The sequence below is a fragment of the Lucilia cuprina genome, chromosome 3 (genome assembly GCF_022045245.1).
Source record: "Lucilia cuprina isolate Lc7/37 chromosome 3, ASM2204524v1, whole genome shotgun sequence".
Taxonomy (NCBI): domain Eukaryota; kingdom Metazoa; phylum Arthropoda; class Insecta; order Diptera; family Calliphoridae; genus Lucilia; species Lucilia cuprina.
In genome coordinates, this window is record NC_060951.1 from 35,251,890 (window position 1) to 35,276,080 (window position 24,191).

At 28.1% G+C, this 24,191-nt stretch overlaps 6 protein-coding genes across 16 annotated transcripts in view; 2 read left to right on the plus strand and 4 right to left on the minus strand.

Moving 5' to 3' along the window:
- The first annotated feature begins 1,701 nt into the window (after positions 1–1,701).
- LOC111677152 (39S ribosomal protein L22, mitochondrial) lies at positions 1,702–2,875 on the plus strand. The gene is made up of 3 exons (XM_023438228.2): positions 1,702–2,046; positions 2,305–2,518; positions 2,595–2,875. The coding sequence occupies exons 1-3, from the start codon at positions 1,819–1,821 to the stop codon at positions 2,813–2,815; spliced, it is 663 nt and encodes a 220-aa protein (XP_023293996.1). The 5' UTR covers positions 1,702–1,818; the 3' UTR covers positions 2,816–2,875.
- A 187-nt stretch (positions 2,876–3,062) lies between these two features.
- LOC111677169 (transcription factor IIIA) lies at positions 3,063–4,750 on the minus strand. Its single transcript, XM_023438258.2, has 2 exons — positions 4,494–4,750; positions 3,063–4,430 (listed from the first exon to the last, which is right to left on the minus strand). Exons 1-2 carry the CDS (start codon positions 4,677–4,679, stop codon positions 3,237–3,239), a joined length of 1,380 nt encoding a protein of 459 aa, XP_023294026.2. The 5' UTR covers positions 4,680–4,750; the 3' UTR covers positions 3,063–3,236.
- Positions 4,751–8,250: 3,500 nt separating this feature from the next.
- Positions 8,251–9,088, minus strand: LOC111677154 (acyl-CoA-binding domain-containing protein 6). The gene has a single exon (XM_023438231.2). The coding sequence runs from the start codon at positions 9,086–9,088 to the stop codon at positions 8,315–8,317; it is 774 nt and encodes a 257-aa protein (XP_023293999.2). The 3' UTR covers positions 8,251–8,314.
- Positions 8,881–9,685, minus strand: LOC111677153 (31 kDa ribonucleoprotein, chloroplastic). 2 transcript variants are annotated; one of them, XM_023438229.2, is made up of 2 exons: positions 9,542–9,685; positions 8,881–9,474 (listed from the first exon to the last, which is right to left on the minus strand). In XM_023438229.2, the coding sequence occupies exon 2, from the start codon at positions 9,453–9,455 to the stop codon at positions 9,192–9,194; it is 264 nt and encodes an 87-aa protein (XP_023293997.1). In that variant the 5' UTR covers positions 9,456–9,474; positions 9,542–9,685; the 3' UTR covers positions 8,881–9,191. The 2 variants fall into 2 exon arrangements, with proteins under 2 accessions (XP_023293997.1, XP_023293998.1); XM_023438230.2 differs by having other exon boundaries at positions 8,881–9,488; positions 9,542–9,642.
- Positions 9,686–9,818: 133 nt separating this feature from the next.
- On the plus strand, positions 9,819–19,008 carry LOC111677168 (phospholipid-transporting ATPase ABCA3). Of its 3 annotated transcripts, XM_046946884.1 has the most exons (14): positions 9,819–9,985; positions 10,148–10,362; positions 10,422–10,989; positions 11,046–11,189; positions 12,090–13,289; positions 13,350–14,074; positions 15,137–15,423; positions 15,482–15,610; positions 15,928–16,068; positions 16,135–16,270; positions 16,342–16,524; positions 16,582–17,241; positions 17,305–17,370; positions 18,670–19,008. In XM_046946884.1, the coding sequence occupies exons 2-14, from the start codon at positions 10,163–10,165 to the stop codon at positions 18,908–18,910; spliced, it is 4,680 nt and encodes a 1,559-aa protein (XP_046802840.1). In that variant the 5' UTR covers positions 9,819–9,985; positions 10,148–10,162; the 3' UTR covers positions 18,911–19,008. The 3 variants fall into 3 exon arrangements, with proteins under 3 accessions (XP_046802840.1, XP_046802839.1, XP_046802841.1); XM_046946883.1 differs by lacking the exon at positions 9,819–9,985 and having other exon boundaries at positions 10,074–10,362; XM_046946885.1 differs by lacking the exons at positions 9,819–9,985; positions 10,148–10,362 and having other exon boundaries at positions 10,865–10,989; positions 11,068–11,189.
- Positions 16,905–24,191, minus strand: part of LOC111677151 (AP-1 complex subunit gamma-1) — a 34,372-nt gene continuing 27,085 nt past the window's right edge. For 7 of the 8 annotated variants that reach the window (XM_046946886.1, XM_023438222.2, XM_046946891.1 and 4 more), the window contains one exon: positions 23,355–24,039. In XM_046946886.1, the coding sequence (XP_046802842.1) occupies positions 23,938–24,039 (102 nt within the window). In that variant the 3' untranslated portion in view covers positions 23,355–23,937. Of the gene's footprint in view, positions 17,115–23,354; positions 24,040–24,191 lie in introns of those variants that run through there. The other variant, XR_006940304.1, reaches the window with a different exon arrangement.

Consider the following 24,191-nt stretch of genomic DNA (forward strand, 5'->3'; position numbering starts at 1 on the left):
TGCCACAAGGAATAACGGTAATGTGAAAAGCTGTAGATGAAAGTCAATTGTAGTGTGACAGTGTTTAAAGAGTGATGCCAATAGTTTCAAACATAAAGGGGGGGTATTTTGATAGGGTGTCTGTTAAAGAAATTAAAACCAAATGTGTAGAAAAACATTTGACGAGTTGTTTTTTTGAAATGAATTTTAGAGAAGATTTTTATAGGCACATTTCTTACAAATTCTTTTATAGAAAAACGTTTGATTTAAAAAGATTTTAATATAATTTTTCGACAAGATTTTTAAAAAATGTTTTTGATGAATATTTAAACAAAAATTGTCGAATATTATTTTAAGAAAACATGGATAAGAAACAAGATAAAGTTTTTGACCAGTTATGAATATAAATATTTTCGTTACTTTAGAAAAAAAGTAAAAAAATTATTAATAAATTTTAAATAATCAAGTTTTCGTATAGTCTTAGAAAAGTTTTCCAATCTTCGGAGAAATATGAAAATGTGTGGCTTTGTTTGCATACTACTGTCATTCGTTTATCTAAAATGAAAGTTTTCAAAAAAACTATTTTCAACGAGTTTACATTGAAATAATATTCGATATAATTCATATCCCATCGAAGAAGTAAAAAAGGTTTCGCCTTTTAAAAGGTTTTCGACGAGTTTTAAATACTTTGAATGAGTTTTTATACATTTTTGAATATTCATAGATAAGTTTCAAAGAGGTTTTTAACGACGAATCCCATCTTCGGGGAATTATGAAAATGTGTGACTTTTTTTCATACTACAGAAAAAAATTTCGATAACTCATAGGAGGAGTAAGAACGGTTTCACCTGTTTTTTTATGAAAAATAATATTTTTTCAATAAAAGGTTTTCGAATACTTTTGTATAAAAAAAGTTTTCAGCGAGTTTTTCATTTGAGAAGGCAAATTTTATATAAAGTTATTAATAAATTTTAAATAGACAAGTTTTCGATTATTCATAGATAAGTTTCAAAAAGATTTTCAACGAGTTTCGACGAATCTAATCTTCGCGGAATTATAAAAATGTGTGGCGTTTTTATCATACTAAAATCGTTCGACGAGTTTTCATTGAAAAAATTTTTCACGAATTCATAACTCATAAAAGAAGTAAGAAAGGTTTCGCCTATTTTTATAGAATAAAATATTTTTTTCAATCAAAATTTTCGACAAGTTTTAAATAATTTTAACGATTTTTTATACAAAAAGTTTTCAGTTTCTTACGGCAGTTTTATAAAATTACTTTTTGACGAGTTATAAAGTAAAAATTTTAAAAACACAATTCCTGTGGGTTCTTATCAAAATGCCTAAGGGGTTATTTTGTAAATCCCATCCCCTGACTCCACCTCATTTTTCATATAAATTGTTTTTGTATTTTTCAAAAATTTGTATGAAAATATTTTTAACTCAAGGTGAAGTGTTTTACAAAATAAGGGGGTTAGTTTCCAGATTTGACATCAATAAGATATTTTAATCGGCTTTTTACATTAAAAAGTTACAAAATATGTTCTTTAGAAGAATTTTTATAAAATCCCCAATAATTTACTTTGATTGTCTAGTTTGTTACAAATCCTCTTACAATTTCTCTTCTTATTGGTAACCCTTGCTACAACTTACTTTAAAGTGCTGCCAAGTTTCGTATATCTTTCACAGTCCCCCACAGACATTTGACAATCAGCTGTTAAGTAATCATTCTTGTTCTTTCTTCGTTCACGGCTTATTTTTTGGTTACGCAGTGCAAATATTTAAATGAAATATTTAATTCAATAATTTTAACTTAAGTGATATTAAAAAACGATAACCATGAATAATTTAACTAAACAATTAGTGCGTCTTTCGGTCACTCAATTAAATTTGTTAAATGGCAACAAATTAGTAAATTTTGCTGCTCCACTAGTAGCGGCCGGTCTGCACACGACTTCTAGTGTGTCAGCTCGTTACAATAAACACAATACAGGACCACAGAAGTGGTTGCAATACAATAAAGTTGTTCACCCGCCACAACAACCAGATGAGGAACCCCGTAAAGCGGTAAGTTGTATGAATATTCCAAGCTCCACACATTATTTTAGAGAAAATGCAAAAAGCTTAGTTCCGCTCATATATTGAAAAACAGTTATTCCTAAACCAAAGTTATATTCATTATTATTTCCCACAACAATCGCTTTAATTATTTCCTTTCATTGGCCTAAACGAATTATCACAAAACCTTTGTCAGAATTCATCCATTCATTCCTTGGCTTAAGTTTCATCGAAAATCTCTTTGACCCCATGTTACTCCTCTTACAGTACGTTTGTCATATGCGCACCAACATCAAATACAGTCCCGATAAAATGTGGTACATTGCCTCCTTTGTCAGAGGCATGTCTGTCGATGAGGCCTTAAAACAACTTAGTTTTGTTTTAAAGAAAGGAGCCGTAGATGTTAAAGAAGTCATACAAGAAGCTATCGAAATGGCCCAAAAAAGCCATAATGTTGAGTACAAAAGTAACTTATGGATTGGTGAGTTTCTGAAAAAAAAACTATTTAATGGTAAAAAGTAAATAATAATGTTTACTTCTTTAAATTTCTTTTCCAGCTGAATCGTTTGTAGGTAAAGGTCGCGTTTTTAAGGGCTTCAGACGTCATGGCCGTGGTCGTGTTGGTGTTGTTGAATATAAATATTGTCATTATTTTGTACGTTTAGAGGAGGGTGAGCCACCAAAGAATTACTATTTGCCCAATCCTCAAACACCTTCGGAACAATTTGAGAATTGGTTGGATCAAATGCGCAAACGCAAGGTTATCAATTCCTTGTAAATTGTTTTTTCTTTTGGAATTTTGTTTAAAAATAAATTTGATAAATTATGAAAATTATGACTAATCCTGGTTTTTTATGGACCCTGAATTTCCTAAAGCTTAATGTATCACCACATTTTTGACTGTATTTGATGTTTGTTAGGATTTTTTCAAAATTTTTGGTTTTTCTAAAAAAAAGTGACCGATTGTAAATAGAATCGTTTTGAACGCTGGCTGGGACTTATAGTGCAATGAAAATATTTGTGAATGCCATTATTAAAGGAAAATAGAGTTTATTTTTCAATAAAATTACAAAATAATCCCATACAAATTTGATACAAGAATTAACGAAAAACACTATTTACACTATTCAAAATTCATTCACAATTATAATTTATAAATGATACGTTTTATGTTAAATATACATATCTTAAGATCTATTTCATTTCGTTTGACTATATGTTTCATTCTTGGTGCAATCTGTACTAGTTTTATGCATTATCTGATCTTCATTTTCACATACAAAGTTTTCCTCCAGAATCTCGCCTTCAGTTATCGTTTCTGCATTTTTATTTACTGATTTAAAAGTTGATTGTTTCAATATTCCATTTTTCGCGACATCCCTTACACTATTCTCATTTTCCATAACAATTTCTTTTACTACTTCTTCCTCTTCCTCCGATGTTATATCCACATCCATTTCTTGTGATAATTGTTTTTTAACCTCTTCTAAAGCCTCGAAATCCCTTGATTTTAATCTCTTATTCAAATCTTTATCCACCGTTATGCCCGATAATTGAGCTAAATGTGAAACTTTTGGCATGCCAGCATCTTTACGTTGTTTACGTTTGAGTGTGGTTTTGTTAGAGTTAGTGGCTTGTTCCTTTTGCTTAGCCGCCATTTCCGGACAATGATCTCTTTTCAAATGCTTCTGTAAATTTTGCGAAGAACTAAATTCTTTATCGCAATCCTCTTTGGAACATTTAAATTTCTTTCCTTCGTGTGTTGTGGCAATATGTTGGCGTAAATTTCTTTCATAAGCATAGGATTTCTGACAACCTTCATAGGAACATTTATAAGCTCCCGCACAGCTGTTTTCATCCTCCAAATGTTTGGCTGCCACATGCTTTTGTAACTCCCCCGGCTTTACATAGGCTCGTTCACAGTACTCACATTTATAGTATTTACGTGAATGTTGAGTTTCTTTGCAATGTTTTAGGAACAACGTCCACTTATCGAACGTTTCATCACAATTAGAGCAGGGATATATTTTACAGGTTTCCTCATGTTTTTCCCATTGCCATTTTTGATAGAATCCCCTCGAGCACTTATCGCAGTTATAAGGATATATTCCCGTATGTTTACTTATCTCATGTCGGCGCATTTTTAATTTTTGTGTAAACTTTTCTTCACAGAATTGACATTGATAAACTTTGGGATTTTCATGCACCTCACGTATGTGGCGTTGCATATTACTGATACTGGTAAAGAGTTTATCACAAGTATCCACCTCACAGGGTACGTTTTTAATCACTTCCTCTGGTTGCCTTTCATGAGTGGAGCGTATGTGCCTCTTTAAATGGGTAACTATGGAGTAGGTTTTCGTACAGTTCTCATAGTGGCAGGCGTGTTTTTTCTGCAAAAAAATATTATAGAATTTAGCAAATTATATGTTTGGTTAATTAATTCAAAAACTAACTATTCCTGTATGTTTATATTCATGTCTGTCCAAATGATCCAAACGTTTAAAACTTTGACCGCAACCCTCTACGCTACAATAGTATTTGGGCCCTACGCTATTGCGCCGAACTCTGGGAATTTCTATTTGTAGTGATAAAACACTTTCCATATCACTATCAGAAGTAACTGGACCACCAGGAGGCATTTTATTTTAAAATTTTAATAATTTTTTCAATTGTTTGCAAACTTCACGTTTTGATTTTTTAGTTTAGAAAGAGTAGTAAAAAGAGAATGCAAAAACAGTGTTGTCAAATTAGTGAAATGAAAAACGCTGGTTTGGATATAAAAGTATTATATAAAATAAAAACTCTGCAGTACTGAAGTCTGTCATCTTGCTTTTACATCTCGCTATGGTCTGTTTTGATTGATTGAATTATTTCTATTAGAATAGCCTGTACTATAGTATTAGTATAGACTTTAATAATATATTACATAGTATTAGGCTGCATTCTAATATGTAATTTATACCAGATAACAGATTCCAATTCATCCTATCGCAAATTTTCTCTCCTAGCGCATATGGACTATCTTCTATCCTATAGTCAAGACTCCAGTCAAGTCAAGTTTATAGACTAGACTATAATCTATTGTAAAGTCTAGCGTATAATCTAGTCTAGTTTATATCTAGTACTGTCTATAGTTTAATCTAGTCTATTTTATAGTACTGTCTGTAGTCTACTCTATAGTCTAGTCTATTGTCTATAGTCTAGTCTATAATCTAGTCAATAAACTAGTGTATAGTCTAGTGTAATGTCTAGTCTATAGTCTAGTCTATAGTCTAATCTATAGTCTTGTCTATAGCCAAGTCTATACAGTCTAGTCTACACTCTAGTCTACAGTCTAGTCTATATCCTAGTCTATAGCTTAGTCTATAGTCTAGTCTATAGCCTAGTCTATAGCTTAGTTTATAGTCTAGTCTATAGTCTAGTCTATAGTCTAGTCTATAGTCTAGTCTATAGTCTAGTCTATAGTCTAGTCTATAGTCTAGTCTATAGTCTAGTCTATAGTCTAGTCTATAGTTTAGTCTATAGTCTAGTTTATAGTCTAGTCTATAGTCTAGTCTATAGTCTAGTCTATTGTCTAGTCTACAGTCCAGTCTATAGTCTAGTCTATAGTCTAGTCTATAGTCTAGTCTATAGTCTTGTCTGTAGTCTAGTCTAGACCATAGTCTAGTCTATAGTCTAGTCTATAGTCTAGTCTATAGTCTAGTCTATAGTCTAGTCTATAGTCTAGTCTATAGCCTAGTTTAGTCTATAGATTAGTCTATAGTTTAGTCTATAGTCTAGTCTATAGTTTAGTCTATAGTTTAGTCTATAGTCTAGTCTACAGTCGAGTCTATAGTCTAGTCTATAGTCTAGTCGATAGTCTAGTCCATAGTCTAGTCTATCCTTGTCTATAATTTAGTCTACAGTGTAATCTATAGTCCATTCAAAATGTACTCTGTAGTTTAATCTATAGTTTAGTATACGGTCTAGTATATAGTCTAATTTATAGTATATAGACTAAAACCTATAGTCTTGTCTATATAATTGTTTTTTTTTTTTTTTTTTTTTATTTCAGCTCCTTACCATGCATGCATGTACTGTGATGATGATCTCAAGAAATAACTGCAATAGTATTAAATAGATCTTCCAAAAAATATACGAAAAGTCCAAGTGAAGTGAATCAAGAGTTCAACACACATTTAATTTGTATTAATTTATTTTAAAATTATGTTATTTATCATTTTTGTATACAAAAATACACAATAAAAGAAAAATATATTAAAAATCTAAAAAAACACTCTTGTTTTTATTATCAAATTTAACGAATTTTTCGTATTTACATCTGGCAATGCCGCACAATGAAATGGGTATTTTTTTGATGTTGGCAATGCTGGCTTTAGGGCTCACGATAGCGCCATCTATTGGCCGACCAAAATTTTTCCTGCACAAAGAAAATCCTGTCGCTCAATAGATGGCGCTGATCGCTGCCCTATCCAGGGTTGCCAACTCTCAGAAAACGCAAAAAACCCGGGATTGTTTAAAAACGCAATATCTCGGCAACCACTGCAATGAGGCGAATCATTTTTTCACCAATCTGTTAAGGAATAACAGTAGATTCGAAAAAAATATTTTGCCAGGGTTGCCAGCCAACCATTTTTGAGGAAAATAAATGGGAACTAAGTACTCTTTAGGTAAATATATAATGCTCTATATCTCAATAATTACAAGACCTACGGAAAATCTTTTTTTACTATCTTGTTAAGATCGAGTTTTAGAATTATAGAAAACTTTTTTCACCAGGGTTGCCAGGCTTACATGCGTAGATTTATGCACTTTAAAGAGAAAGGTATTACATATTATATCTCGGTAACTACAGGTCCAACTCGTATGATTCTTTCACCTATTTGTGGAGAAATAAATGTAGAATTTTAAAAATATATTTTATTAGGGTTGCCAAGCTATTACTTTTTGGAAAATACTTGGGAACTATGTACTTTTCACTTGAATATATAATGCATTATACATTAATAATTACAAGACCTACGGAAAATCTTTTTTTACTATCTTGTTAAGATCGAGTTGTAGAATTATAGAAAACTTTTTTCACCAGGGTTGCTAGGCTTACAAGCGTAGATTTATGCACTTTAAAGTGGAAGATATTACATGTTATATCTCGGTAACTACTGGTCCAACTCGTATGATTCTTTCACCTATTTGTGGAGAAATAAATGTAGAATTTTTAAAATATATTTTATTAGGGTTGCCAAGCTACCACTTTTTGGAAAATACTTGGGAACTATGTACTGTTCACTTGAATTATACATTAATAATTACAAGACCTACGGAAAATCTTTTTTTTACTATTTTGTTAAGATCGAGTTGTAGAATTATAGAAAACTTTTTTCACCAGGGTTGCCAGGCTTACAGGAGTAGATTTATGCACTTTAAAGTGAAAGGTATTACATGTTATATCTCGGTAACTACAGATCCAACTCGTATGATTCTTTCACCTATTTGAGGAGAAATAATTGCAGAATTTTAAAAATATATTTTATTAGGGTTGCCAAGCAACCACTTTTTGGAAAATACTTGGGAACTATATACTCTTCACTTGAATATATAATGCATTATACTTTAATAATTACAGGACCTACGGAAAAAAATTTTTACAACATTGTTAAGAAGGAGTTGTAGAATGACAAAAAACTTTTTTTACGAGGGTTGCCAGGCTTACGGGTGTGGATTTATGCACTTTTCAGTCAGAAGTATTACATGTTATATCTCGGTAACTACAGGTCGAAGTAGTATGATTCTTTCACCAATTTGTGGAGGAATAATTGTAGAATCTAAAAAATACAAGCTACTATTTTACCAGGGTTGCCAGGCTCAAGTCTTTAGAAAAATTTACAATTTCTTAAAAACCGTTTATTTACAAAAATGTCCAACTCGAAATATAATTTTAAGGAAGAGTTGTAAAATAAAAATTTATTTCACCAGGGTTACCAGGCTATATTTTTGTAAAATTTGCGAAGAATTTACTACTTTCCACTTTATACATTGTTTCCGAGTGGCCAGTCTGAAATCTTTTAACCAGACTTGTAGATATTTAAAAAATACTATCAAACCAGGGTTGTCAGGTTTATAATTTATTTTTAAAGATATATGAATCGAACTATAAACAAGTGTATTGTCCTGTACATATTCTAGTCTAATCAATAATAATCAGAAATATTTTAGTTTAGATATTTTTTATTACAATAAAAGCAAAGAAATATATATAAAAAATGTATTCATTTTAAGATTCTAATAATGAACGTATACTAGGATCATTAGATACGTCCACACACGTTTGACCTTCTGCATCTTGAGCCATTTTATTGGCACCAAAACGCAGCAACAATTGCACACACTCCAAATGATCACAGGAAGCAGCATAGTGTAAAGCTGACTGTTGTTCAGCATCACGAAAATCTACCGGACAGCCGGAACTCAAAAGAAATTCTAAAATTTCTAAATCATTAGCATCGGTGGCCCAGTGTATAAGTCCCATGCCATGTTCATCCAATAGCTCAAAATCAGAGGTTTTTATCGTTTGCTTTAAACGTTGCAGATTGTGATCTTTAACAAAATCAAACACGTCTTTTTCGTGTTCTGCTTTTGCATTAAGATCTTCCGGTGGTAGCTCTATAGAATGTACTACCCAACCTGTCCCTCCTGCCATCGATTTAACACCATTTTGTACATTTTCATACCATTTTGGATCTAATTGTTTAATTTTTTCTATATACAACTCTTTGGCCTTGTCACTGGGCATATCGGCCAAATCATGCCAGGCACACCATTTCGCCCGTGCTTGCATGCTAAACATACCCGGTTTTGAAGTATTACAGGGGCCCACAGTAGCTTGTTTATACAAACCATAGAGTTCCAGTAAATCATTGGGTAATAATTTGTCGTGTGTTCTTTGTACCTGCTGTGTAGCTTTAGTAAATAGTTCATCATTTTCATCGCTATCCTCAAACTCCCAATCGCTATCGTTATGATTGTCCTGATAATCCATTTTGTCCATGTTATTATTCTCTCTGCTTTTATTTTTTTATATATATTTTCTTTTCTTTTAATTAATTTCACTTATAAAACTAAATGCTGGTGGCAATGTTAAATATAGTTTTTTATGTTTTCTGTATATTCAAGTAATTGCCTTCCAAGATGTGTTTTTGTTCACTTTCAATTTTTTCTACGGCTTTTAAACTGTTCACAGTAACAAATCCATAACCTCTTGACATACCGGTCTTTTTGTCAAAAATAACATTGGCGTTAATCACACGTCCAAAATCTTTGAAATACACTTTTAATTGTTGATGACTAACTGTCCAAGGTAAATTACCCACAAATAGTCTGTATAAATTTTTACTCGCCTTTGTTGCTGTGGCCATTTGGTATGAACAGAGTTTTCTAGAAGTTTAAAACTATTTGTTTAATGGTTTCTTTTTAATTTTATCGTAAATTTCGAAAATTTTACCTATTGCGTAAATTTGTCTGGATTTAGTAACCAGCAGAAGAGTTTTTCTTGTTTTATTCTAACAATGCATGTAGAAAATCTATTTTGTTGAAGATGAAAAAAAAACTTAGGTTAGGTTTTTTTCTATCAGCTGTGTTTTTGACAGTTTTTAACCGTTTTAGAAAATCAGTGTTGGTTAACGTTTTGTTTTATTATTTTATTTTTTTTTTTTCTATTTTAGTGTTGCGGTAAAATGTTTTGGAAAAAGACTGCGATGTAATTGCAACCAAAAAGAAAGCTGCAGTTTTTTTGTTAAATACATTTTTAAATAGAAAAAATAGTTCAAATTACAACAACATAACTATTTAACTAATTTGAAGGCAACTTTGTATATAAAAGTTTCTTCTAATTGTAGACAACTTTTGCCTCAAATTGAACACAACTTTATACACAAAAGAACCGACTGTAATTAACGTAAATTTTATATATTTTGAAGTACATCTTTTATAGCAAATTGTTATCAAAATATTTTTGTTTCCCCAACTTTGACTTCAGTTTTAATTCAATCAAAAATAACTTTAAAAAATATATTTCTGTAAAACCAAAAATTATTTAATTTATTCCCAGAAGTAAATCATTAAAATGTTTAGAAGAGGTTTCTGTTTACTTCTCAAAAAGAATCTAATAGTGGAACTAAGATCGTATAAAAGTACTTTAATAGAAATGCTGCTAATAATTGCGATATTTATAGCCATAATACTATTGCAAAGGACAGACAATGAAAATTTAAAGAAAAGTTTTTTCCATACAGATGTAACACCATATGATTTAGTTGAATTTAAGTAAGTTGTCCATATATCTTTCATCAAGCTATTTGTTAATCGTTTTTTAACATTTACAGAAAATTAATGGGTATAAATACTGCTAAAATACCCTACAACTTATATTACACTCCCATCAATAATTACACCCAAAATATTTTCAAAATAACGGCACAACATTTAAACTTAAGTGCTGCCATAGGATTTAACACGGAAAATGAAATGTTAGACAATTTTACGGCCTCCAATACATTAGCTGCTGTTATTTTGCACGGTCGTAATATAATCATAAGATTTCCCAACTATTTTCGCACTAGACCCTATAAAAACTATTATAAACCTCAAGATTTTTGGTTAACTAGATGTTCTGGTCTCTTGGATACAAATAATAAAAAACATTTAGATTATTATAATCGTGAAGGTTTTCTTCAGCTATTATATACTCTTATAGCAACTCAACTTAATGTGGAAAATCCGTATGTGACTAAAGACTATGAAATGCCTAAATTGATTTCTATGCATTACAATATGGAACCTAAAAGATCTTGTGTTAATGATATGAATAGAAAAACTATAACACAAAAAACTTTTTTCATTTGGTCTTTATATTATTTTCTATATTTGATGCCATTTTTGAATTTGTTATGGGTAAGTTTATTCATGGTTTAATTTTAAAAAAAATATTTAGATTTACATTTTTTTAGAAATTTTCCCGGGAACATGAAGAAAATATATTTGCACATCATTGGCTTTACGGATTTTCTTATAATGCCCAAAGATTTGCTCATTGTGTTGTAACATTATTTCATTTTATACTATTGGACTTGGTGGCATTGGGATTTATAATTGTAAGAATTACTTTTATAGAAAAATTGATAACTTTATAAAGAATAACTATTTCCTCAAATTGAAAAGTACTTTATATAAGGAAAGTGTCTTCAAATTAAAGTCAACTTTATATAGAAAAGTTTCTTCAAAATAAATCCAAGTTGACTCAAACTGAAGCAATCTTAATACAGAACATTTTGAATTAATGTCAACTTTATATAGAAAAATGGATTCAAATTAAAGACATATTTAAATAGAAATGTTGCTTAAAGTTGTAATTTGTGTAGAAAATTTGCTTCAAATTGAAGACAACTTTATATAGAAATGTTGAATCCAATTGCAGACATCTTTATATAACAAAGTTGATTCAAGTTTAAACCACCTCTATTGGGCGCTTAAACTAGCAAACAAAATTAACCAATTGAGGGCGGGTTTTTTACTACTCAGTTAAATAAGGCTTAACTTGCTGTTAGATTAAACTCTGAACAAATTTAGGCGGACTTTAACCGATGATTGTGTTTTTCAGTTTTGCATTTAAGCTCAGTTAACTTTGTTTGTATTGCCAACTTTTCACTCAAAACCATAAACAATGAACAGCTATTTTTTGCAAATAATACTTCTGTAAAATGAAAAATTTTGGAAAAATAATTGTGTTTTCTCACTTATAACTTAAGTATAATTGATCAATTACACTCAGTTAAACTGAGACAATAAGTAACTTTACTGCAGTAATCATGATTACTGAAAAACACAAAACATGTATTAAACCTGGTTTAACCAAATGAAGATTATCTTAATCAGAAAAGCCCGCCCTTAAAGTCAACTTTTTAAACAAAATAACTGAGATTAACTTCATATGAAATGGTTTCTTTTTGGAAATTTTCAACTAAATATTATTCATTCTTTTTCTTTATTTCTAGTACCTTACTCCCACACTTCCAGCTGGCAAACCTTTACTTTTATTGGGATTTCTAATCGTGTACAATATGTTATTAATAGATTATGCCATGATTTTTTCATCATTAATTGCAAATGGAAAAACATCACTATGGTTCGGTTTAACCTTATGGATCATTTCATATGCTATATTCTCGGAAATATTAAATTCTATACATTTTACAATAGTTAAACCAAAGATTATACTCATATCTTTAGTATTTTTCAACAATATTCTATCAAATGCTTTAATAGATTATTTTCAAGGAGAAGAAATGGAAATTTTAAATTTATTTATTTTACAATTTGTAATATTAATCATGTATAAGTTGATATTGAAATGTGGGGATTATTATTGGCCTGGTCGTTATATACGAAGAAGCATTAGAAGTGTAAAAAGTAAAAGATTATGTAAGAAGAATTATGTGAAGATTTCAACTAATTTATATGAAAATAATATGGAATATGGTCCCTTAAATAGAGAATGTTTGGAATTAAAGAATGTCTCCAGTTCCTGCGTTGACTTTAACAATAGATCTCAATTGAAAAATATTTCCATGAGATTTTTTAAGAATGAAATTTCTGTGATATTGGGTCCTCATGGTAGTGGTAAAACATCGTTATTAAGTATATTGGCAGGATGGCAAACTTACGAAGGTCAGATTTTTTATTTGGGACAAGATATCTCTATTATCAAATCCAACTATAGATCATGTACAGATGTTTCCATGCCCAATAATTGTATATTTGATTTGCTTACAATACGAGAAACACTGAAATATTTTATTTTAATTAAAAAAACAAAAGAGGACCTAATTCAGTTGGAACTGGAATTAAACAAATGGCTTAATACAGTAAGATATACTATAAAAGATTGTGATAGACTTGTAAAAACTTTAAGTTTTGGAGAGAAACGTCTTTTAAGTTTATGCTGTACGTTAGTGTGTAATACCTCGGTGGTATTATTAGATGAACCCACTTTACATATGATATCGGAGGATCAGTTTCGTTATTGGGATATTTTAAGACAAGAAAAAGAAAATCGCATCATTATTATTAGCACATTTTCCGTGGATGAAGCTGCTGAAATCGGTGATCGTATAGGAATTCTTAATGAGGGTAGTCTAATCGCTTGGGGTTCCAACTACTTTTTGAGAACAACATTTGGTGTGGGATTTTATTTGGTAAGATATGATTTATAGAAAAAAAGAAAACTTTAAATAACATTAAAAACCTCTTTGCAGATATGTTTCATACAACCTATGAAACCCATTAAACCTATAACTCAACTTTTACATAAATATATACCAAATATCAAAATTCATCAACATTTCATTGATCGCGTTATATACCTAATGCCAGCCGATAGAAAACCTATTTTCCAACGTTTACTAATCGAATTGGAAAAAGATTTTAACAAACTAGGCATCACTAATATTTATATAAGCGGCAGCGGTCTCAATGATGTCTATATGTCCTTAACTCTAAAACCAGCTATAAAACAACCTCTACCCAATGTTAAAAATTCTTTAAAATTTTTACATGAAAAGAAAACTAAACACCAAACGCTTTTAGCTCAAGCTGTATTTTTTAAAAAATTATGCCTTCAAGCTAAAAATTCTCTAACAATTTTTATAATTTTCCTAGCCTGTTTTCTCATAATGATTTTCGATCAAATGTCTTTGGCCTGCTTGAAGGTGCATAGTATAATATTTTCGGGTGAAAGTGTAAAAAGAGATAATATCAATTTATATATAGAAATTTTAAATGTAGACGATATTTCAAATGGTTTATTTAACTATAGAGATTTAAAATATTCTAACAAGTTGGATGAACAGAATCTGGAGATGAATTATAATAGTTTAGTGGCATTAAATGATTCAAAACCTCAACTGTCTGTATGGATGAATGAGGAAATTTTTCATTCAGCTCCATTGGCTCTTAGTTTGGCATTTAATTATCTTGCAAAGTAAGTTGAAATCTTTACTTCAAAAACAGTTGCTTCAATTTTATGCAAACTTTTTTTCAGAAAAGTTGCTTTAAATTGAACCGAACTTTCTTTTGAAAAGTTGCATCAATTTTAGGTGAATTTTTTTCGTAGAAAAGTTGCTTGAAAGCTGTTCTCTTAGCAAAGTTGTTTTGATTCTAAGCTAACTTTTATTAGAAAATGTTCCTTCAATTGAAGTCAACTTTTTTCGAGAATAGTTGCTTTATGTTGAACAGTACTTTTGCTAGAAAATATGCTTTAAATTGATGCCAACTATTTATAGGAAAGTTGCTTTAAACTAAAGAGAACTTCTTCTAGAATAGTTACATCAAGTGAAAGCAAACATTTTATAAAAATGTTGCTTCAAGTTAATGCCATTTCTATAAAAGTTGCTTCAAGTTGATGCCAACTTTTTATAGAAAAATTGCTTCAAGTTGATGAAAACATTTTCTATAAAAGTTGCTTCAAGTTGATGACAACATTTTCTAGAAATGTTGCTTTAAGTTGATGACAACATTTTCTAGAAAAGTTGCTTCAAGTTGATGCCAACTTTTTCTAGAAAAGTTGCTTCAAGTTGTTAACAACTTTTTCTAGAAAAGTTGCTCCATATTAAAGCGAACTTTTTTTCTATAAAAGTTGCTTCAAGTTGATGCAAACTTTTTCTATAAAAGTTGCTCCATATTAAAGCGAACTTTTTCTATAAAAATTGCTTCAAGTGATGCCAACTTTTTCTAGAAAAGTTGCTTCAAGTTGATGACAACTTTTTCTAGAAAAGTTGCTCCACATTAAAGCAAACTATTTCTAGAAAAATTGACTCGAACGCTTTCTAGTTGTTTCCTAGATAAAGATTACTTTTTGTACAAGAGTTGCTACATATCACAGTAACCTTTTTCTAAAAAAGATCCTTCAAATTATAGAGATCCTTCAAAAAGTTTGCTTCAAATTGAGGCAAACTTTTGTTAGAAATTGATGCGTTAATTTTCTAGAAAACTTTCTTTAAAATATATTACATTAATTCAAAGTTTTATTAAAATTCCTTTGCAGTAACTTTACCTTCATAAATAAACCCATAGATCTGCAAACAGATCACGATCTACACATTATATTGGGTACAATAATGCCTCTAACGGCTTCAGTTGTATTTGTGATTCTTCAAGAAGAACGTTTCAGTAATATGTTAACATTACAAAGAATTGCCGGTCTTAATAATAGAATGAAATGGTTAATGACATTTTTATGGGATTATTTAGTATATTTACTTATATCTTTATTATATATTACCATCATAATGACATTTGTAATAGATAATTCAAGATGGCAAGTTGTTACAGGTAATCTTTTCATCAAAGTTGTTTGTCTTTTGTCTTTTCTAAAATTTTCAAATTTTAGCTGCCTTTCTATTGTTTGTTCTGTCGGGTATGGCCTCCATATTATTTGTTTATTTAATGTCCTTATTTATACAAGAGGATTGTAAATTGAGAGCATTTATTAAAATCTTTTTGATACAAATATTTTTGGGTAAGTTATGGTTGTTTAGTTATTTCACATTATGGACGAGGTTTTTTGCAAAAAACATATGTTTATTGTTTATGTTTTTGAGTGAAAAGTTGGCAATACTACAAAGTTAACTGAACTTAAATCCATAACTAAAAAACGTAATCATCGGTTAAAGTCCGCCTAAATTTGTTCCGAGTTTAATTTAACAGCAAGTTAAGTCTAGTTTAACTGAGTAGTAAGCCTAGTTTAACTGAGTAGTAAGAAACCCGCCCTAAAGGAATACAAATTGTTTTAGGTTTAACTATAATTTAAAGGTTCTTTCGTGATTGTTCTTTCAGGATTGTTTCCTTATATTTTGTACAATAATATATTACAAGAATCTTTTGAAAATTTATTTTATATATTCATGATATCGCCGGGATTCAGTGTATTGCATGGCACTACTAGAATTTTTAATAACAATGAAAAATTACAGTTCTGTAAGTTTAAAAAGAATTGGTTTATAAAGTTTTTTAAAAATAATAATTTGTAATTGATTCTATTAGCGGCATATTTCCAATGGCAAAATCCGGGGATATTAGATTCTATATGTTTTATTTCTTTTATAACCCTTATATACTTAACGATCTTTATAATAGTTATCGTTCAGCGTAAAAAATATCTACAATCAACTCCTAAAAGGTAAGTGTTTAAATAGAGTTTACAAAATTTAAAAGTTTCTAAATCAAAACTGAATCTAAATTTAATTTTAGAGTCAAACAAATGGCCTCCGTTTGTTATCCATACGATGATGAACGTGTGGTTAAAGAAAAAGTTCGTATATCGAATATGAATATAAAAGCTTGTAGGGCCCAGGCTATTTTAGTTGATCAATTGGAAAACATTCTACCCAAAACAGGACAACGTGTCAATGCTATATCATTTGCCTTAAAAAAGTTCGTAAACAGAAAAAATGAATGAGTTAAAAGTGTAATTTACGTTATCATTTCTAGATATTCTTGTTTGGGTATTTATGGTTCCAGTCATTCGGGAAAATCCCATTTGATTAAACAACTTGTGGGTGAAGATGGCTATTGGTTTGGTGAAATTTATATAGCCGGCTTTAAGTGTAAACAACAAATGTCAAAAGCTATGCAACATATCGGTTATTGTCCTCAAAATAAAGGTTTTAATTCGTTACTAACACCTCGAGAACTATTAAACTATTTTCTTATGCTAAGTGGTGTAAAAGATACAAAACGTTTGGATCATATACGTGATCTAAGTATAACACTACAACTACGTTATTATATGAATACAAGAATAGAATATTTACCTGTTAATATCCAACGTAGATTAAATCTGGCTGTAGCTTTGATTAATCATAAAAATATCTTAATATTGGATGAACCCACTAAAGGTCTGGCCGCTTATGATCGTCTCTTGATATGGAATATTTTGAAATATTATCGTAGTTTGGGTAATACAATTATTTTCACTACCAGTGAATCCTTGGAACTGAAGGAATTGTCAGATGCTATGATTGCTGTAAATAATGGAGAAATGTTGCTATTTGATAATTCTCATAATATGGAGTTTCAATATAATGCAGGTTTTTATCTTGAGATTAAACTATTAGCGGAGGGTTTGACATTGGAGGAGGTGGAGGAAAAGTAAGGGGAATATCTTTAAATTTGTTAATTGATGTACTTTTTGTCTACTTTTTCTATTTCTAGTTTAACTAATGATGTGGAAAATTTGAATCGTTTTATAACGTTCTTTCATGATCAATCGGAATTGTTGTAAGTTTAGAAAAATTAAGACACCTTTTCCTAGATAAAGTTATTTCAAATTCAATGTTCCTTTTTTAGAAAAAGTTTTTCAAAATTTAAAACACTTTCTAGAAAGAATTGTTTGAAATTTAAAGCAACTTTTATGAAAAAACTTATTCCAAATTTTAAGAAAATATTGTTCTAAATATGAAGCAACTTTTGTACATTAAATTGTTTAAAGTTTAAAGCAATTTTTCCAGAAAAAGTTAAAAAGTTAAAGCAACAAATTTGAATTAACTTTTCATTCTAAATTTAAGGCAACTTTTCTTGAAAAAGTAATTTCAAATTTGAAGCATCTTTTCTTGAAAAAATTATCAAAATTTTAAGCAACTTTCCAACTTTTCTATATAAAGTTATTCCAAAAGTTGCTTATCTAGAAAAAGTTGTTCAAAATTTGAAGCAATTTTTTAAAAACTCTTTTCTATCTTAAAAAAGTTGCTACAAACTTAATGGTAAGTTTTGAAAAATTTCCTACAAATATAAAACAATTTTTCTAGAAAAAGTTTTCAAAAAACTAAAGCAACTTCTCTAGAAAAAAAATGCCACAAATCTAAAGCAACTTATTTTGAAAAAAATTTCATAAATATAAAGCAACTTTTCTAAAAAAAGTTTTCACAAATCTGAAACAACTTTTCCAGAAAAAGTTGTCACAAATCTGAAGCAACTTTCTTGAAAATGTTATCACAAATTTGAAGCAACTTTTTTAGAAAAAGTTGTTACAAATCTAAAGCAACTTTTCTTGAAAAATTTGCAACAAATCTTAAGCAACTTTTCTAAAAAAAAAAGTTGACACTAATCTGAAGCAAATTTTGTAAAAAAAGTTGCCACAAATCTGAAGCAACTTTTCTAGAAAAATTTTCTAAAAAAAGTTGCCACAAATCTGAAACTTTTCTAGAAAAATTTTCACAAATTTGAAGCAACTTTTTTAAAAAAGTTGACACAAATCTATAGCAATATTTCTGGAAAAAATTGTTCAAAATTTTAAGCGACTTTTCTAAAAAAAAAAATTTCTTAAATCTAAAGCAACATTTCCTAAAAAAGTTGTCACAAATCTAAAGCAACTTTTCTATAAAAAATTGTTCAAAATTTGAAGTAATTTTTGTGGAAAAAGTTATTCCAAAATAAAAGGAAATCTTATTGAAAAATTTGCAAATTTAAAGCAATTTTTCTAGAAATGTATGATCCAAATTTGTAGAAACTTTTCTAGAAAGAGCTTACCTTTATTTCAAGCAACTTTTCTAGAAACCTTAAGACTTTATTTAACTCCAGATCTCGCAACGGCAGTGTACTCAAATACTATATACCAGTTGAAAATGTTATCTATTCATATGTTTTTGGAATTATAGAAAAAAATCGTCAACGTCTAAATATAGCCGACTATACAATAACGCCATTTTCTTTGCATAATGTTTTAAGATTATTACAAATATCACGCAAAGAAAAGAGACAACATAAAAGATCACGAAAAAGTGTTTTAAAAGATGCTAAAATTTTACCAAGAAGGGATTAAGGAGGGGATTAAGGAAAATTTTCAAATTATTATTGTTTTCAAAATTATTAAATAAATTTTGTAATTTTTTAAATACAATTTTTAAAAAAAATATTAACTTGGCGTTTTTTATTTATACAATTTTATTGAGAAAGAAAATAGATTACTTTAAAGGATTTTTTAATTTTGTAGATATTTTTTCTAAAAGAATTATCGAATAAAAAATTTTATTAAAACAAAAACTTTTTTTATTTCTTTTTTTTTATTCGCCTGATGTATAATACGATATTTAATATATATATATTTTTTCTTATTTGTTGTCTTCAATTTCTTTATATATATAACTACAAATTTATGTTAATTTTTTTATTCTGTTGTTTTTTTTTTTTAATTTTATTATATGTATATATAGACTTTTTTGTAACTTATATTATTTAAAATTTTGTTTTTTTTAACACATTAATTTTAAATTTAAAAAAACAAAAATTTGAAAACAAACATTTTAAAATATTTTTTTTTTTTTTTGTTTTAACGAAAACATAATTAATAAGTACAAGCAAAATAAATAATTTATAATTATTTTAAAAGATTAATAATAAAAAGTTTCGATTTTAGAATAAAAAAAAAAAAAACAAAATTAAAAAACCGCAACTCAATGTCTTTTTTTGAAAAAATTGTAAAATATAAAAAACGCCAAGCGGAAAATGGGAATGGTAAAAGGGGTAAGGCGCCAAGAAAGGAATAAAAAAAAAGTAAAATAAAATTCTAAAAAAAAGTATCGGTTGAAAAATAAATTTAAAACTGTTAACGAATGTTTTAATGAATGGGACATTTGTGGGAGAAGAAATTAAAATTAATACTTTTGATTTGCAAATGACTTGAAAGTTTAACCTTAAAGAAATGAACTTCATTTTAGAGAAAGTTCACTTGTATATAAAGCAACTTTTCTAGAAAAAGTTTTGTCCAATTTAAAGCAATATTTCTAGAAAAATTTCTGTCCAATTTAAAGCAACTTTTCTAGAAAAAGTTTACCACTTCAATTTAAAGCAACTTTTCTATACATATACAGTTCTCTTCAACTTTTGTGAAAAAGTTTACTTTGATTTGAAGCAACTTCCCTAGAAAATGTTCAGTTCAATTTGCACCAACTTTTTCTCTAAAAAGTTTTCTTCAATTTAAAGTCAATTTACTGGAAAATGTTCGCTTTGTTTTGAAGCAACTTTCCTAGAAAAAGTTCACTTTAATTTAAAGCTTCTTATTTAGAAAAAGTTCTTTTTAATTTAAAGCAACTTTTCTAAAAAAAAAATTATTTCAATTTGAAGCAACTTTTCTGAATAGAGTTTGTTTCAATTCGAAACAACTTTTCTAGTAAAATTATAGTCAAATTGAAGTATTTTAAATTTTCTAAAAAAAGAGTTGCCACAATTCTGAAGCAAATTTTCTAAAAAAAAAAGTTGCCACAAATCTAAAGCAACTTTTCTAAGAAAGTAGACACAAATCTAAAAAAACTTCTAAAAAAGTTGACAGAAATCTGAAGCAACTTTTCTAGAAAAAAAAAATTGTTCAAAATTTGAAGCAACTTTTCTAGAAAATGTTGTCACTAATTTAAAGCAACTTTTCTAGAAAAAGTTGTCAGAAATATGAAGCAACTTTTCTAGAAAAAGTTGTCAAAAATTTTGAAGCAACTGTTCTACAAAAAGTTGTCACAAATCTTAAAAAACTTTTCTAGTAAAAGTTGTCTCAAACCTAAAGCAACTTTTCCTGAAAAAGTTGTTACAAATCTGAAGCAACTTTTCTAGAAAAAAATTTCCAAAATTTTAAGCAATTTTTGTAGAAAAAGTTATTCCAAAATTGGAGCTAATCTTCTTAAAACAGTTGCTCCAAATTTAAAGCAACTTTCCTAGAAAATATTTTAACAAATTTGAAGCAATTTATCTAGAAAATGTTGTCACTAATTTAAAGCAACTTTTCTAGAAAAAGTTGTCAGTAATATGAAGCAAATTTGTTTATAAAAAGTAGTTACAATTCTTAAGGAACTTTTCTAGGGAAAATTGTCTCAAATCTAAAGCAACTATTCCTGAAAAACAAATCTGAAGCAACTTTTCTATAAAAATTGTTCAAAATTTTAAGCAATTTTTATCGAAAAAGTTATTCCAAAATTGGAGCTAATCTTCTTGAAACAGTTGCTCCAAATTTAAATCAACTTTTGTAAAAAATAACTTTTTTGAAATAAAGTGATTCCAAATTTTAAGCAACTTTTCGAGAAATGCTTTTCACTTCAATCTGAAGCAACTTTTCTAAAAAAAGTTTATTTCAATTTGAAGCAACTAATCTAAAAAGAGTTTTTTTCTATTTGAAGCAACTTTTCCAGTAAAATTTTAGTCGAATTGAAGCAACTATTTTAAAGAGAGATCGCTTCATTTTGAAGAACTTCTAAACAAAGTTCGCTTCCTTTCAATTTAAAGCAACTTTTCCTGAAAAAGTTCACTTAAAGCAACTTTTCTAAAGAAATTTCGCATCAATTTTAAAAGACTTTACTATAATTTAAATAAACTTTTTTATAAAAACTTCACTTTAATTTGAAGCATTTTTCGCCTTAATTTAAAGCAACTTTTCCATATAAAGTTAACTTCCAATTAAAAAAAATCACTTCATTTTTAAACAACTTTTCTGAAGAGAGTTTGTTTCAATTTAAAGCATCTTTTGTAGAAAAATCCAATTGAAGTAACTTTTTTAAAGAAACTTCGCTTCAATTTAAAGCAACTTTTTTAAAGAAAGTTTGTTTCAATTTATGACAACTGTTCTATAGAAACAATTTTTCTGGAAAAAGTTTTATCCAGTTTGAAGCAACTTATCTAGAATAAAATTTCATTTGAAGCAAATTTTAAAGAAAAATTTATCTTCAATTTGGTGTCAACTTTCTCAAGAAATTTTCAAAGCAAAAAACTAAATTTTACTAAAAAAATTCTATTCAAAAAAAAGTTGCTACAAATTAAAGTAAACTTTCTATACAAAAGTCTAATTTGAAACAACTTTTCTGGGAAAAGTTCAGTACAGTTTGAAGCAACTTTTCTAGAAAAAAAGAAATCATTTGAAGCAATTTTTCTAGAAAAATTTCTCTTCAATTTGGAGTCAACTTTCTTAAGAAACTTTTAAAGCAAAAACTTACTTTTAATAGAACAATTGTTACAAATGCGATTCGATTATATTAAAAAAAAAATTGCTACAAATTAAAGTGAACTTTCTATCCAAAGTTAGCTTTAATTTAAAGCGACAAGTTGCTTCTATTTAAAGTATTTGTTCTATAGAAAATTAGCTACAAATGGACAAAATTTTCTTTCAAAAGTTTTGTAGAGAAAGTTGACTTTAGCAAAGTATATGCAGCAAATTTTAAGCATTTTTTGCTTAAATTTGCTATATTCAACACCTAAGCAAATCACATTTAAATTAATTCTTTTAATTTAATTATATTTCCCTAAAATTTTGTCTGAAATATATATATGAAAAGAAAATTTATATAAATGTTTATATTTCAACCGATTTCAAGCGTTTTATATTCTTTGATTACTATTTATAGTTTATTTTATAATATATGTTATATGTTTTTCTTTATTTTGTTATTAATTATTAATATATTTTATTTATTATTATTAATTATTGTGTTTTTCTGTTTTTGTTTTTAGTATATTACAAATTACAACTTTAACATATGCCTTAGTATAAATTTGTTTTTCGTTTTTTTTTTTTGTAATTATTTCTTTTTTTATTTGTTTAAATATATAGTAAATTAGTCAGTTTAAATGTTGTTGTTTCTTTTACTGTTTTAAACATAAATATATATTTATATAGAATATAGAGTGTATGAAATAAGAAATCTGTGGTTTTGTGTGTTTTTTTGGGAGAATAGGTAGGGAGTTATTGAGGGCGAGTTTTTCTGATAAAGATAATCTTCATTCTTTGGTTAAACCTGGTTTAATATATATTTCGAGTTTTTCAGTTATCAGTAAAGTTATATATTATCTTAGTTTAACTGAGTGTAATTGGCCAATTAAACTCAAGTTATAAGTGAGAAAACACAATTAACAAAAACAATAAAACAATGATTTCGAAAGAACAAAAACTTAATATATTAAGTAAATTGCAATTTTCTGATTTGTTTTGTTTTATTTATTATTGTTTTAAATACTATTTTAACATTTTTCCAAAATTTTTTCATTTTACAAAACTATTGTTTGCAAAAAACAGCTGTTCATTGTTTATGTTTTTGAGTGAAAAGTTGGCAATACTAACAAAATTAACTGAGCTTAAATCTAAAACTGAAAAACACAATTATCGGTTAAAGTCCGCCTAAATTTGTTCCAAGTTTAAAATAACAGCAAGTTAAGCCTAGTTTAACTAGGGAGTAAGAAACCCGCCCTGAGTATGACAAAAGTGGAAAAAGTTTTTCTTTCTTTTTTTTCTTGAATTATATTTGTTTTAAAAAGATATATTAATAGAAAAAAGTCCTTTGTTTAGTGTAATTTTGTTGTATATTACAAAAAAATATATATTTTATGTATTTTTGTTTTGTTTTTCTTTTCCTATTCAAAAGTACTATCTCACATTCTTTTCCAAAGAAATTTTTTTTAATTCGTTTTCATATCGCAAAAAGGGAGGGAGTTTGTGTTTGTTTTTTTTTCATAAAATTGTTGTTGTTGTTTGTTTGTTTTGTTAGTAAGTATGTATGTAGTTTTTATTTATAGTTTTATTTATATTTTTCATTTATTTAATGTAATGGTTTTTTTGTTTAAACTTAATTACCTGTTTAAATGAAATGAATTTGATTTTGCTAATTGTTATCTCATTCTCTCTGCTTCATCACTATATGTTTTGTATAGTTTTTGTGTTATGATTAAATTTATAAGTTTTTTTTTTGTTGTTTTTATTATTCTGCAGTTGTTTAACTTTTATGTAGGGTTTTCTTGTTTTCATATTTTCATTTTTTTTAGTAATTATACTGTAAATTTTAGTTTATTTATTTTTTTTTTTGTTTAACTTAAAAGTTATTCCTATTCTGGTGTTGTATCAGGAAAACCACTCACTTCTGTCTGTTCTAGAACATTAACACCATCAATTATGTATGATATGCGTATACGCATGCGTAGTGTAGCCTAAATAAAGAGAGATATTATAAATAACTTTAAGAATAAATAATTTAATATAATAAATGCAAAATTGTTTATAAAATAGTTTTTTTTTCGTAATACTGGAGGTTTACTTGTAAAATCATTTCGAAATTTTCTTTTCAAATCAAATTTTCGAA

Bases quoted from the DNA above. Each gene is read 5' to 3' on its own strand.
- LOC111677152 (XM_023438228.2), top strand. From the start codon at position 1,819: ATGAATAATTTAACTAAACAATTAGTGCGTCTTTCGGTCACTCAATTA. The intron at 2,047-2,304 runs GTAAGTTGTATG...CTCCTCTTACAG, and splicing joins ATGAGGAACCCCGTAAAGCG to TACGTTTGTCATATGCGCAC. The intron at 2,519-2,594 runs GTGAGTTTCTGA...TTTCTTTTCCAG, and splicing joins CAAAAGTAACTTATGGATTG to CTGAATCGTTTGTAGGTAAA.
- LOC111677169 (XM_023438258.2), bottom strand. From the start codon at position 4,679: ATGCCTCCTGGTGGTCCAGTTACTTCTGATAGTGATATGGAAAGTGTT. The intron at 4,431-4,493 runs GTTAGTTTTTGA...ATTTTTTTGCAG, and splicing joins AATATAAACATACAGGAATA to AAAAAACACGCCTGCCACTA.
- LOC111677154 (XM_023438231.2), bottom strand. From the start codon at position 9,088: ATGGACAAAATGGATTATCAGGACAATCATAACGATAGCGATTGGGAG.
- LOC111677153 (XM_023438229.2), bottom strand. From the start codon at position 9,455: ATGGCCACAGCAACAAAGGCGAGTAAAAATTTATACAGACTATTTGTG.
- LOC111677168 (XM_046946884.1), top strand. From the start codon at position 10,163: ATGTTTAGAAGAGGTTTCTGTTTACTTCTCAAAAAGAATCTAATAGTG. The intron at 14,075-15,136 runs GTAAGTTGAAAT...ATTCCTTTGCAG, and splicing joins GCATTTAATTATCTTGCAAA to TAACTTTACCTTCATAAATA. The intron at 16,525-16,581 runs GTTCGTAAACAG...TATCATTTCTAG, and splicing joins ATATCATTTGCCTTAAAAAA to ATATTCTTGTTTGGGTATTT.